The sequence below is a fragment of the Aulonocara sp. 'chitande type north' Nkhata Bay genome, linkage group LG23, assembly GCF_057382095.1.
Source record: "Aulonocara sp. 'chitande type north' Nkhata Bay isolate Kocher_YH1m ecotype deep benthic linkage group LG23, A_spYH_male_GT1.1, whole genome shotgun sequence".
Lineage (NCBI taxonomy): Eukaryota > Metazoa > Chordata > Actinopteri > Cichliformes > Cichlidae > Aulonocara > Aulonocara sp. 'chitande type north' Nkhata Bay.
In genome coordinates, this window is record NC_141365.1 from 43,597,664 (window position 1) to 43,611,721 (window position 14,058).

Consider the following 14,058-nt stretch of genomic DNA (forward strand, 5'->3'; position numbering starts at 1 on the left):
GACGCAGTGCCAAAGGTGACTGTGTTTCTGTGATACTTTTACAGTCTGGACGATGTCAATGACTAGTCTCATGATCACACACATTTCACTGAACACACATGGGCTGTTTCTCTGTCAGTCACAGCAGGAGGAAGACTGTCGCTTTTTTGTCTTTTTACCTTTGACTCTGTCATTTCTTTTGGAGCTTAGTAAACAACCTGAACACGCGTTAGCCACTTTTTAATTTCTTTCTTTGTTTTTAGCAGCACTCCAGGGCTGTGTGCTGCCCAGCAATTTTGTTTTTCAAAGCATGTTTCTTGTGTTTGAGCAATAAAAAAAGTTACTAAAAAAACCATCTGGTTACACGTCATTTTTCTTTATACTACCTGAGCTGGTACATAATAAATACATACATAATAATAAAAAATGTAATCGAGTTGGCGCATGGTAGTTTGTGTACAGCTGTTCTCAGTGTTTTCTCTCTGGGTTCAATGCACACATTGCTTGAATTTATAACATTATCAAAAAAATAACAAATTAACATAATAAAATTATACCAGTGCATTTTTCCCATTTAGTCCATCATCAGCAATTAAAAAATGGCACTGCCTTTGTTGAATATTTGTCTTCATATCAAAATATTGTTCAAGCTGTGATCAGTTATTCACAAAAGAACTTATATTGAATAGTTAAATTAGCTTTACAGTGTGAATATTATAGATCACTTTTTGTATCCAAATAAATGCTGTGCTCAGTTTTGCCTCCATAAAGTTCTACTATGGTAAGTGGCAGACATAACGCTAAATAATACAATAGTTCCTGGATACTTCCATTTATCTCTTCATCATCTGTCATCTGTCTGGTGAAGGTACAGACATTCTGTCCTTCAGTAGAAGTAGAGACACTAGTGTTAAAAAAATACTCCAGTAAAAGGGCCTGCTTAAGTTTTATTGAAGTCCAGCAAAAGGCGATAAAAAAGTAAAACAGAATATAATAGAACTGCATGCTTTCCAGCATCATTACACATTTCATTCACGGTCGCTGCTCACAAGTGGCTGCGACTTTCCAGTCACCAGTCGAACACACAAACCAACAACAATTCTGCAGGAACCAGTAGAGACTTTAAGTTGGTGTTCCAGATTAACTGGCGTCGCAGATCCACTGGTGCTGGTCGAATAGATGTGTGGTAGACTTGCTTTTAAGGAGCCGCTACCGACAAACCAGCAAATAAACACGAAATATTTCATCTGTGACATTTATGAGGTTACCTTAACAAAATATTTAAAAGTGTCGTGAGTTTACCTGGTGTTACTCCCATGCACGAGGTTGTGGTTAGTAACAAACAGAGCCAGTGTGATTGAGTCGACCTTATGAGTGACTCATGTGTGTCTGTTGGTTTGTCATCTGTTTTTGAGCGTGGAGGAGAGTTAGAAATCTTTTGTTCTAAATCCAAGTTAGGAATATTCATGATTTAATTTCCAAAACTTGCATATGATCTTCAATTTGTAGCAGTTCTACTGACCATCACAGCAGCTGGAGCAGTCTCAAATGGAGGTCAGTCCACTACTGTCACCTGTGGCCAAGTGCCATAGCCTACTAGTAGATGAACTTGTCACACATCCAGGCGCGTAATTTCCAGGGGTGTTAGGGGGGTATTTGATTTGATTCGTAAAAAGAAAGTAAAATTATTAACATGGTGGTTTTTGGTTTTTTTTAGTTTTAGTTTTACATGTTGCTTGCTTTGTTTTCTACTGAATACTCTTTAGACATCCCTTTAGACAAGTCTTTATGACACCCCCCCCCATAAATTATGAATTATCTTGCATAAATAGCTTGTTGATTTTCTTTAATCATTTCAATTATTACCAGCAAAAAAGTTGCATGTTTAATAATACGACCGGCTTTCTCTACCAAACCTATTTGCTGTATGTTTGTTAGCACAGTCGCTGGTGCTAACTAAAAACTTGCTAACTGAACTGAGACATCAGACATGAAAAGATGCGGACAGACAACACTATTTAATTGTTGGTTCAGACCAACCGCTTGTAAAAAGAAAAGAAGTCCTGATTAAAAGGAGGTAAATACCCATGTTGTTAAGTTAGGTGATGATATGTTGACTGGAGTTGGTCTCCTGTGAGGAAAAGCCAGAGGCTGCCAGTGATGTAGCCTACTGTGTAGGACCAATGTCCGTTTCACTGAATTGTAACTTAAGGAGCTGTTTGCTACAATACAGTCACACGTTTTGGCATTGTTTACCTATCTGCCATCCCTCCTGCTTAACTCTGTCATTGACAGCTGGCTGCTGATAGTTCAGAGCATAGGCAGTAAGGTTCAGAGCACACGCCTGCACACACCGACATACGGTGAATGACGGTGCGTGGTTGTAGGTTTGTTTGTTACAAACAGAGGTAGTCTATGACAGAAACGGTGAGTTAAGGATTAACAGAAACATCTGGTTCGCTGTTCTTTAGCTTGTCTGCAAAAAATCTGAAATACTGAATGTAAAATAATTGCAATGTAAGGAAAAGGAAATATTTGCCCTATTCGTTGACGTCTGCCACCATAAATCACAGCAAACTTTGATGTTAACACTGTGCTGTATATGTGGGGAAGGGGGCTTACTGATGATGGCAGTGGTGTGTTTGTGTGTGTGTTTGGTTGGGGGCATTGTGCTGTATATAGACTTGAGGGGAGAGAAAAGGTGACAGTGGGTCAGATGACCAAAGAGAGGGAGCGAAAACACAGAAGGCAGCTGCACAGGAGGGACGGATGTCCAGGAAACAGACATAAAAATCAACAAAAATAATTGTGCATGCAAACACACACTGTCAGAACACTGATTTGGTTTGTGTGGTTTCCTCTCTGAGGGCCTGGCTGTTGCCCTGGCCCTCAGAGAGTGACAGGTTTTCTTGTCATGTTTACCAAAAGGACTTGAGCCCCGTGTCAGGAACCAGTCACCCACAGATGACAGGGACAGAAAAGGATTTTGTTTCAGACATCATCACCTGCACAAAGCCTGCACAACCTGATCCTAGGTTTATAGTAGCGCAACTTTTCCTTGGTTGCATTACAGTGCCACTTTACAAGGGGTGCTGTGTTTTCACTGTGTCAAAGTTATTCAAATCAGTCAATCCAAGCAAGTGTGACCCTGCCTTTGTGAATGTAGGCTTTAGAAATTGGATAAAGGCTCTCTTCAGGTTCTCAGGACATGCAAAAAGTCAGTTACATATCCATGCCATGAACATCTGTGCTCAAAGTGGGAACACTGTAGCTTCACAGCTTTCTTCAGCTGTTGCCAGAAAACAGGAGGAAGCAAGGTATGGATTACTGAAGATTATAGGCTCCATCAAATACTTAGTGTTGCAAGGTTTAGCTCTACGAGGTCATGTGGGTATAGTTGTTGGTATAGTTTATTGGTGTCAATACAGTGATGCAAATGATTGAGTATACATATAAATAAGCAGAGTCACCATGTGGTATTTTTGCCATCTTGCAATAATTTCCTTAGGGACTAATAAAGTATTCTGATTCTGAATACAGCAGTGGAGAGGCGACAAGCAAAAATGCTTGAATATGAGTCACAGTGACATTAAAACTGATGAAGACAGTCATGGTTAGAGGCAGCAATGAACTTAAAAAGATACTTTAAATTCCACTGGTCTAAAATCTCAGGACTCAGGACCATCACAGCTGAAGAAAAATGTTTTAGTTTTTAGTTTACTTTTCCTGAAATAGAAGTTGTATAGCTGCAGTTTAACAGATGAAATCATGTTCAGTGCTTTGTCCTGTCAGTAAACACAGATTCTTTATTTGCACTGAATGGGACAGCATATTTTCACTGCTTTTAGCATAATGACAATAGAAGATTCAGATTCATTGAGTGTGAACGCAAACATCAACACATATGCACTCGTTTTGCAATTTTAGGCTCATGCTTTAAAAATAGTTGTACACGCTAATGAATGACTTCTTTTTAGTTTCAAAGTCTGACCTGCAAAGCCCGTCCACCCAGTGTCCTCCTCAGTCATGCTGGTTACATGATTGCTGTAGAAGTGCTAAACTACTGTGACCCGATTAATTGAATTGAGCTCACTCTGCAATAACTAATCAGTGAGGTGGTAGTTTAAGTACTTCATTACCAAACTGTGTCATGGTTGGCTGTGTGGCAGGCAAGCAGAAGTGGTGGACCCAAAATTGCAGGACTCTTGGAGATGGGAATAAACTGAAAACGCAGCTTTATTGCTGGAGGAATGATTCACGAAATAAAACTTACAAAAACAAAACTCTAAACCGAGGTGCTGGAGGACAGGACATTACAAACACACAGCAAGTTGAGGGTACGACGCGACACTGACACAGAGAAACACAGGGCTTAAATACACAGATGGCAGTAATCAAGGGATGAGAGACAGGAGGGGAACACACCTGGGAGAAATCACAGCTGACGAGACAGGGGAAACGTAAACTGAGCACACTCACATCACATAGCACTTTATATAGCCTCTGTAGGAATTATATCTCACTTATCTTAACTGCACTACTGTATAGCTCTGTGTAAATAATCATTCTGTACATTCGATAATTTTTAACCCTACAACTGTTTACAACTTGCATAGTTCCCATTTCTGTATAGCTGTATATCTCAGATTTCTGTAGTTATTTATTTCATATTCTGTATAGTTTTTCATATTTATATCCTGTTCATATCCTGTACATACTTATAGTTATAGAATATTCACAACATACTTCAATCTGTGTACATTGTAACATACCATAATAGACCCATTTCTGTAATATACTCACATATCTATATTATTGCTAATATATATTGTAATATATCTATATCACTAAAGCACTTCTGGATGGATGCAAACTGCATTTCGTTGCCCTGTACCTGTGTATGTAACAGTCTTCATTAATCCCATGCAAACGTACACCTATCTGGAACAATCCGGACATATTACAAAACAATAACATAATAAACTTGCCAGTTTGGAGTTATAAAGGAATTAAAAACTTGGAACATATATTGGAAGGAACAGACTTTATTTTGTTTGACAGACTAGTTACACAATATGGGATCAACAAGAAAATTTTCTTGGAATATCAACAAATTAAATCCATAGTAAAAAAAAAAAGGAATTTAATCCCAGTGAAGCTGAATTACAAACACCACCAAGTGTGGTACAATTTTTTTAATCTAACCCCCCCCAAATTATTGTCTAAAATATACAGAACACTTTCTAAAGTAGATGAATCAATATCCCTTCCGATTGCAAAATGGGGAGCAGATTTATCAATCAGCTTAGACCAAAACCTTTGGTCTCAGATATGCTTAAAAACCTTTCAATGGATCAGAAATCCCAGTTTGCCATTAATACAATACAAAATATTACACAGAGTGCACTATACTGGTCATAGGATGTTCAAGATCGGCTATACGTCTTCCAACAACTGCTCGGACAATTACATCCACGCTCTTTGGTTCTGTCCACCAGTTCAGAAGTTTTGGCGTGAGATATGTGAAGACTTATCAAAGTGTCGGAAATGTAACATTCCAGCCTCCCCTTTAGTATGCTTGCAACTAAAGGGGATGAAGTGACTTGGATGAAGTCACTGCAGAAATAAACACAGCCCACGTTGTTTTTACGGCCCTATGCATTGCCAAGAAAATGGTCCTCATGAACTGGAAAAATAAAAATAATCTTAATTCTAACCAATATAAAAACCATCTAATAGATCACATTAGTCTTGATACAGCCTCTGCCATCACATTTGATCAATCCCTCTGGACTACTTTGATTGGCTTCATCACCTAGTGGGGGTGGGGGGTCATGGTTTAGTTCTGCCTTCGCTATTGTGGTTGATATGGGGGTAGGGACGGCCTTAGGGCATCTAGTCAGAAACAAGGCCAAAAAAACCCAAAATGTCCAACACAAGCACAGGAGCGAATGGCGAAGCAGTTCAGGTGGCCGCCCCGGAGGTTGACAGCAAAACAAAAGAAAGTTCAAAAGTTCAGGTGGCCGACCAGGAGGCCAACGGTCCAGCAGTCCAAAATCCATGAGCTCAGGGGGCCGACCCGGAGGTCGAGAGCACAGCAGGTCAGAGGTCAAAGGTTCAGGGGCCCGACCCGGAGGTCGAGAGCACAGCAGGTCACAGTTCATCAGTTCAGGCGGCCGACCCCGATGGCAACGAAGTCCAGCTGACGGCCCGGAAAGCGGCCGGCAATTCCGAGGGGCAAAACGTGGCTTGGGCGGCGGCAAAACAGCCGCGGGACCAGGCGAGGCTGACACAGAAACAGAGGCCGAAGCTGGACCAGGCGAGGGCGAAGCAGAAGCCGAGGCCGGACCAGGCGAAGCAGAAGCTGAGGCCGAAGCCGGACCAGGCGAAGCAGAAGCAGAGGCCGAAGCCGGACCAGGCGAAGCAGAGGCAGAAGCTGGACCAGGCGAAGCAGGAACAGAGGCCGATGCTGGACCTGACGATAGCGAAGCAGGAGCTGATGCTGAGGCTGGACCAGGCGAAGCACAGGCTGAAGCTGGACCAGGCGAAGCAGAAGCAGAAACCGAAGCTGGACCAGGCGAAGCAGAGGCAGAAGCTGGACCAGGCGAAGCAGAGGCAGAGGCAGAAGCTGGACCAGGCGAAGCAGAAGCAGAGGCAGAAGCTGGACCAGGCGATGCAGAAGCAGAGGCCGGACCAGGCGTAGCCGAAGCAGAGGCCGGACCAGGCGCAGACGATGAAGCCGGACCAGGCGTAGCACAGGCAGAAGCCGGACCAGGCAACGGCGTGGGCGGAGACACGGAGGCCGCAGCTGGCGTGGATGAGGCTGCTGGTGGAGCAGCTGGTGGCTGAACGGGCCCCTCGGACCCTCTAGCGGAGACAGGAGGCTGGACGGGCCCCTCGGGCCCTCCAGCGGAGACAGGAGGCTGGACGGGCTCCTCGGGCCCTCCAGCGGAGACAGGAGGCTGGACGGGCTCCTCGGGCCCTCCAGCTGACGAGGCATGAGGCTGGACGGGCTCCTCGGGCCCTCCAGCGGAGACAGGAGGCTGGACGGGCTCCTCGGGCCCTCCAGCGGAGACAGGAGGCTGGACGGGCTCCTCGGGCGCTCCAGCGGAGACAGGAGGCTGGACGGGCTCCTCGGGCCCTCCAGCTGACGAGGCATGAGGCTGGACGGGCTCCTCGGGCCCTCCAGCTGACGAGGCATGAGGCTGGACGGGCTCCTCGGGCCCTCCAGCTGAAGCAGCGGCAGGACCAGTAGGTGCAGAGAGTACTGGCTGAACAGAAGGCTGAGTGGGTGATGGAACAAATGACTGAGCTGAACAATGGGGAGCTGGCTGAGCTGCACAGTGGGCTAAGGGCTGAGTTAACGGAAGCACAGGAAAGTGTACTACAGACTGGGCTGCTAACAGAGCTAACCACTGAGCTATAGACTGAAAAGCATGCAGTAGTGATGGTGTTGGTTGTGGACTGAATTCTCCTGAGCCTTCAGTAGAAACAGGAACGGGTGCAGGCACCTGCTGGACACTAGCCACTCCCACCCGAGGAGTAGGTACGGGTGCGGAGACGGGCTGTATCCTGGCTGACCTCACCTTGGGGACTGGCATGGGTGCAGGGGTGGACTGGTTCACAGCCCCCCTCACCCCGGAAGCCGGGACAGGCACCGGCAACGGCTGGGCAACTGCCCTTCCCACCCGAGGAGCTGATACGGGTGCAGAAATGGACAGAGCCTCAGCCGGCCTGGAAACCAGAGCAGGGACCAACTGGGCCTCAGCCTCCCCCACCCGAGAAACTGTTACGGGTGCAGGGGTACGCTGGGCCCGAGCTGCCCTGGCAGCAGAAACACGAACAGGCAAAGGAGCAGGCTCAGAAAAACCAGTCTTAGAATTAACAGGCTCAGGGTCAACATGAACTGGGTCGACAAAAACAGATCTATCAAAAATGAACCCGCCGTCCACTTCATGTTTTACAGTCTTGGTATTAACAGTCTTTGAAGTCCTTGGGTTAACGGTCTTAGAGTAAGCTGACTTGGTAATGACTGAACCAGACTTAACAAAACCTGAACTGACAGAACCTGAACTGAGTGTTGTAGACCTGGTAGAAGTGTTCACAGTTTTTCCTTTAACCGCATGTGCGGACTTAGGCGAGCGGGTATTGTATTTGATCTCACCCTGTTCAGAGGGAGCAAAGCAAAATAACTGTTCCCAGTCCACGTCATCATCCATAAGGGAAGTTCCCCACGGATCAGAGGTGAGGATGTTACTTTTACTGTCAGACGGGACATGAGAATAGGAGTCATTGTCACTCACCACCGTGAGTTGCTTAGCGATGTCCAGTTTATGGCGGCGGGCGCGCCGCTTCCTGCGAACAGAGGAAGCTGGCGGAGCGAGCGACTGAGCCCCTGGTGCACAGAACGGTGACACCGAGGCTGGAGCGTGAGCGCCTGAAGCCACACGGAGGACTCCCACCTGAAGCGAGCGAGGCTTGGATGCAGGCAGCGCAACAGGCGGGGACTTTTGGCAGCTCTTGGGACCTCTGAGAGCTAGCCGAGTCCCGTGGAAAATGCACTCGTAATCGGGAGTACGCCACGGCTTCCAACGGAGCTCTTCCTCCAGTTGGGCGAAGGCTGCCTCCCGAAGCTCATAGAGCTCGCGGTCTGCTGAGTCCATAGTATGTTCAGGTCGTACTGTCACGGTCTGGCTGGGGCAGACCGTATGTGTTGCAGAGGAGGACTCAAACGCAGACCAAAACGTGGTGTGGATTAACAAAACAAGCCGTTTATTGAGGCTAGCAACGAGGGTACAAAATAATAGGGCATCGGTGAAAACTAAACAATAACCTAAACTGGGTGAACTAATAACAAAACATGAAAAACCTTAACCATAGTGAACTGACAGAGATACCTGGAGATGAGACATGGATGAGCAGACGACCTGACAACGAATGACTGAAAGCACACGGACTAAATAGACACAGGAGGATAATGAGGAAAGTGGCAACACATAGAGAAACAGCTGACACGTGACATTAACGACGTCACAGTGGAAGAGTAAACTGAACACGATGAACCCAGAAACACCAGACCTCTTCACAATAAAACAGGAAACATAATGAGACGCAGACATGACAACCAGAACTTGACAACGTAAAACACAGACATGAAACACATGAAGAGCAGGGGAGACTTAACATGGGTTGGAAACACGAGGGGGAATTAATAAGAACTAGAATCACCTAGGCATGGTAACAAATGAACTGAAACTCAAAACACTGGGTCATAAGACCCAGGACCGTGACAATACCGACGCTGAATGTCTTTGTAAAGCAAAAGCACTTTGTTAGCCTTTACAGAGCAAAGCTATGGATCAATGTGCAGTGAAGAAAAATCCAGGTGGCCAGTCTGTCCTTTCCTAACCAATCACAGAGCTCCTTACATTGTTGCGCTGGAGAATAACTAAATATAATATAAAGATGATATTGAAAATAATCTTTTGTAGAGTCACTACTTAGTGGGCAGAGGACAGTTATCACTTTGCTGGATGCTTTAAAGTCGCATGTTCTGTATTTGCTGTATGCAGATTAACAGGATATTAACAGATTAACAGCTTTCATTAGACTTCATATGATAATCAACAGTGAAGTGTTTCTCTTTCAGTGTTTATTCTTGCTCATTGAATGATCTCTGTTCAGATAATATGCTGCACTCATCTCATGTTTCTTTAAATACGGCATCACTTGTCCAGCTGTCAAACTCTGAAAGAGTTACAGTTTCACCACTGAGCACTTTGAATGATTATTCTTTTATTTAAAAGCACTTATTCTAGCTGCATCATCAATACGACAAAAACTGTGACTTTAGCAAAAGTTTATCTAAAAATATTTAGGGGGAAATGTTCCTACACCCCTCATGTAAACGTTACACCTCCAAAAGGGAGAAATAATCAGAATAAGGCGTAATCATTGTCTTGATAATAATGACCATGAAAATGAAACTAGGCCTACCTTTAGTTCAGCACACTCAGTGTTGCATAAAGACATGCGAACATGCCATCATCCATTCTGGAGCCTACTTTTAAAAAGAGCGAGCTGTTTATTCTGGCTGAGTAGCAAACAGAACCAACCATGAAAACCTAAACTGGGAAAACACTCGGAAACCTTGAACACTGGGAATATGGAGACACAGGGGGTAGGTGAACAGACACTCTGACAAAGGACAGAGGAAAACAGAGACAGTATATACACTGAGGGGTGATCAGGGAGTGGACAAACATGGGAACACAGACTAGGATTATCAAAATAAGACAAGAAGTAGCACGAACACAGAGACTGAGATAAGGACACATGAGCTTGACACTAGGATGGAAATAAACAAACATGGGAACACACGACGGACTGAGAAGACAAGCACAAAACACAAAGAGAGGGACACTGGAAACAGGTAAAGGAGACAAAACCCAGAGACAGCTCTAAGACACAAAGAGAGGGAGACACAAGACGGGCTGGGGACACTAAGGGGACGCTGAGGACAGAACACAGAGACGAACTCTATGACAGACGTTACGTGACAACAAGACTGACATCCACAGGAGACACTGAAAAAAACAATAATCAGAAAATTCACGAATGCAGGAAAAGTAAACTAGGAAACTTCAGTCAGTATAAGAACACAACAATAATGATGAAGCAACATTCAAAAGTCCACCAACACAAAACTGAGACAAAGACCCAGAACCATGACACACAGACACTGACAGTGTTCTTGTTAATGCTCTGCCTCCTCTGGATCTTATTTAGTTAGCTAAAGTGGACTGCAGTCTTTCATTTATTGATATCATTAATAGTTTACCCGTATTAGACTCTTTCAGTCCACCTGAATCAAACATAACAACATGTTACAAGCTGTTTTACTGCTTCGAGTGTCTCAGATCTCATGCAAGCAAGTGGCTGGCTCAGTGAATGTTAATTTAGCACATGTTATATCTCTGTTCAGATATTATGTTGTACTCATTTTTTTCCTCTATTCAAATAACAGCAGTTATTGTTCATTTAATCAAACGCTGCTCAATCATCCATATAACGAAAACTTTGATTCTCTTCATCTGGATGTAACGTTTTCAGAATCAACATTTTGGGATCTGCAAAGCAGTTTCAGCTCAGAGCACCGTTCATGTTCACTTTTGCACCACTTATTGAAGCTGCATCATCATTTCCATCGAAGCTGTGTGTTGACACAGCTTCTTCTGTCATTGCATCCTCTTGTTTTTTTCTTGCTCTTGGCCTTTGTCTTTGAGCCAGAGAGATGGAGGTCCATGGCGTCATGTAAAACTACTTTGAAATTCTGACCATTTGATAATAAATTGTGAAAATGTATAATTTGAACATATTTGTTTTCACTCAGCACTACAAGCTGTATGTTCTTGCTTTTGAGCCCCGCACTCCCTCCTTTTTCCAATTCGTTTACTTCTCATTAGCACTCGGCAATCTGCACAGCTCAGGAGTCGCTGGCTGTCCCCTCTGTGACCTTCCCTAAACTGCAGCTTAAATTCATGCTCAAGCCATCTGCCATTATCTACTAAAAATGCTATCAAACCTAAAAAGAGGATGTGGTCTCAGCTGGTGAAATTGCATTATAAACCGCTTTGAGGCAACTGTAGATAATTCATTTATCATTATTCAACATTGACAAATAGTAGTTGACTAATATCAGGAGCCAAAAGGAAACAAAAAAAACAACAACCCCAAACTAAACTAATATTTCAGATGCCGGAAAAAAATGATTACAGTTGTTCAAATTTGCTGTCACCGAGTTAGGTGTGATACATGTACATCAATATTACATATAAAAAGTAGAAAACTGAAAATAAATCTGAAATATAAAAATGAACTGATTCTTATATAAAACCTTTCTACTCTCTACAACTTGCCTCATTCACCCAATCACTTCTTTTTTTTCTCTGTAAGTGCTCTTATACTTATTAAACAGATACAGAGTAGGTGTCCTCCTATACCACAAATCAGTAAGAGAAGGCACGACCTCTCTCATGACCTTAAGATGTGTGTGTATGCCAGAGTGCTCTGGGAGGCACACAGTCTTTGCAGACTGCTAAGGATCAGACATACTATCAATATGCAATCGATTATAAGACTCTAAGCATATATGAGTGCATATTTCTAAGCATAAATGACAATCAACAATATAAACCTAACAATTATTATTCAAAAAATGATTTAATATGAAGGCAATAGGCAAAGTGTTACAGGTATAGCCCTAAAGAATGTAGCCTCAGCTTTTCAACGCCTCTCTCTGTCTCTCGCTAGCAAACTTGACCCAGACAACAAAGCAAAGCTAGTTTTCAGCTACGAGCCCGACACCGAAACCGACGGATTAGTCAGAGGTCCCTTTACTACTGTTTGGAGCCGCGGACCTGTTTTATATACGCGCGGAATAGTTTTCTATCCGGTTGTTCAGTGATGACGCGACGAATCCTACTTCCGGGTCTAAAGTAGTCTGCGTTTAATATGGCTTTTGTGTTGTTAACATGTTTAATGTTTTGCATTTTCTTCTATTTGATCTCAAAAAGCTCCTAAAACAGTCAGTGATCACTGTTGACCTCCCTCGGCTTTTATTACCGCTAATCATTTATTTAAGCTCAGTTTTTAAAACCTTAGGATGTAACTACAGCCCAGCCCATGCAGCAGTACATGAATGACTAACCTCGTATTGTGGATGGATTATCTCAGTTGTTCTCTTGGCTGAAGTTTGGCCCTTTTACAGCATTCTGCCATGCGATTACATTTGTTCCTGACCACCGAGAACACTCACGTTAACTTTTATCGAGTGGAAAAAAAGCTTGTTTATGTTATGCTACATAGCTCTGTCGCTAGCGGTCACGTAGCACATCATTATATACCAGCTAGCCCAACTTCAGTAACCCTACAAACATCACTGCTGTTTAGTTTTCTGTCTTCATTTATGCTGGAAGTGATAACAGAGCTGTACGTTTTCATTTGTTTCCAAAACCCCGCAGTCAGGACATGCTATATTGTATTTAGATAGAAGCTAGCGAGCTAACTTCCTGCTAACTTCTAACTCCGTTAAATGTCATAAATTCCGTTTTCATGGATGCCTGGATGTTAAACTCAATTGTTACACCTGGTAGAGCAGAACACTGATCATTTTATTAAAGATGAAAGACTTTAGACAGTTTTTCAACTCTCAGTAATGCTATAGTGATCGTTTGATATATGGGCCTGCAGCGGAGTTTAGACCCAGACACGGCTAGTGACGTCAGACTGAACACTCCCATACGAGATCGCTGCAAAAAGTGCAGCCTTACCTAATGTGCACCTACTGTTACTCATTTTATATTAAGATTTAAAAATCTAGTTGGTATTGGTATGGAGAGTAACCTTCAGTAATAGTAATAAGTCACACAGCAATAGTACATTCATGTAGTTGTAAAAAGCATGATAATATATTAAGTAATCCAAAGTATTCAGAATACGTTACTCTCATTGAGTAACGTATTTGGAATATGTTACAAAATACATTTTGGGGCATGTATTCTGTAATCTGTAGTGGAATACATTTTAAAAGTAACCTTCCCAACACTGTCTATTAGGTTCTCTTTGTGTCTTCATCATCTGTGTACCTCGCTGCCTCTCTGTGTTTGTCATGTCTAATTTTTCTTTTTACATATTCCCCTCCTTGTGTTTCATTCCATGTCCCCTCTGTCTGTCGTGTGCATTCATGTATGTTCCCCAGTCCGTCTTGCCTCTTTCTCTTCCCTCTCTTCCACCTTCATGTCTCTTGCTCTCTCTGTTTGTCCCTCTGTCTCTTGTTCCTTCTCTCTCGCTCTCTCCCTCCATGTCTCGTGTCCCTTAACTGTTTCCATCTTTGTGTCTCCTCCCATTGTTTCCCCAGTCTGTCTAGTTCCCATATTCCCAGGACACCGCTGGACAACAAGTGGGTGTTCCGAGACTGAGAGACAGCCAGAGTTGGTAAAAGAACAGACATTCTGTACTTAAGTAGAAGAACAAATACTACTGTTAAAAAATACTCCAGTGAAAGTTAAAGTACTGATT

The 14,058-nt window shown here is 43.5% G+C and overlaps 1 protein-coding gene across 1 annotated transcript; it reads right to left on the reverse strand.

The window, feature by feature from the left end:
- Positions 1-5,254: 5,254 nt before the first annotated feature.
- LOC147302573 (uncharacterized) lies at positions 5,255-8,642 on the reverse strand. The gene is made up of 2 exons (XM_086283587.1): positions 6,555-8,642; positions 5,255-6,227 (listed from the first exon to the last, which is right to left on the reverse strand). Exons 1-2 carry the CDS (start codon positions 8,640-8,642, stop codon positions 5,712-5,714), a joined length of 2,604 nt encoding a protein of 867 aa, XP_086139713.1. The 3' UTR covers positions 5,255-5,711.
- Positions 8,643-14,058: the final 5,416 nt, after the last annotated feature.

Bases quoted from the DNA above. Each gene is read 5' to 3' on its own strand.
- LOC147302573 (XM_086283587.1), bottom strand. From the start codon at position 8,642: ATGGACTCAGCAGACCGCGAGCTCTATGAGCTTCGGGAGGCAGCCTTC. The intron at 6,228-6,554 runs GGTCCAGCTTCG...CCGCCGCCCAAG, and splicing joins CTTCTGCCTCTGCTTCGCCT to CCACGTTTTGCCCCTCGGAA.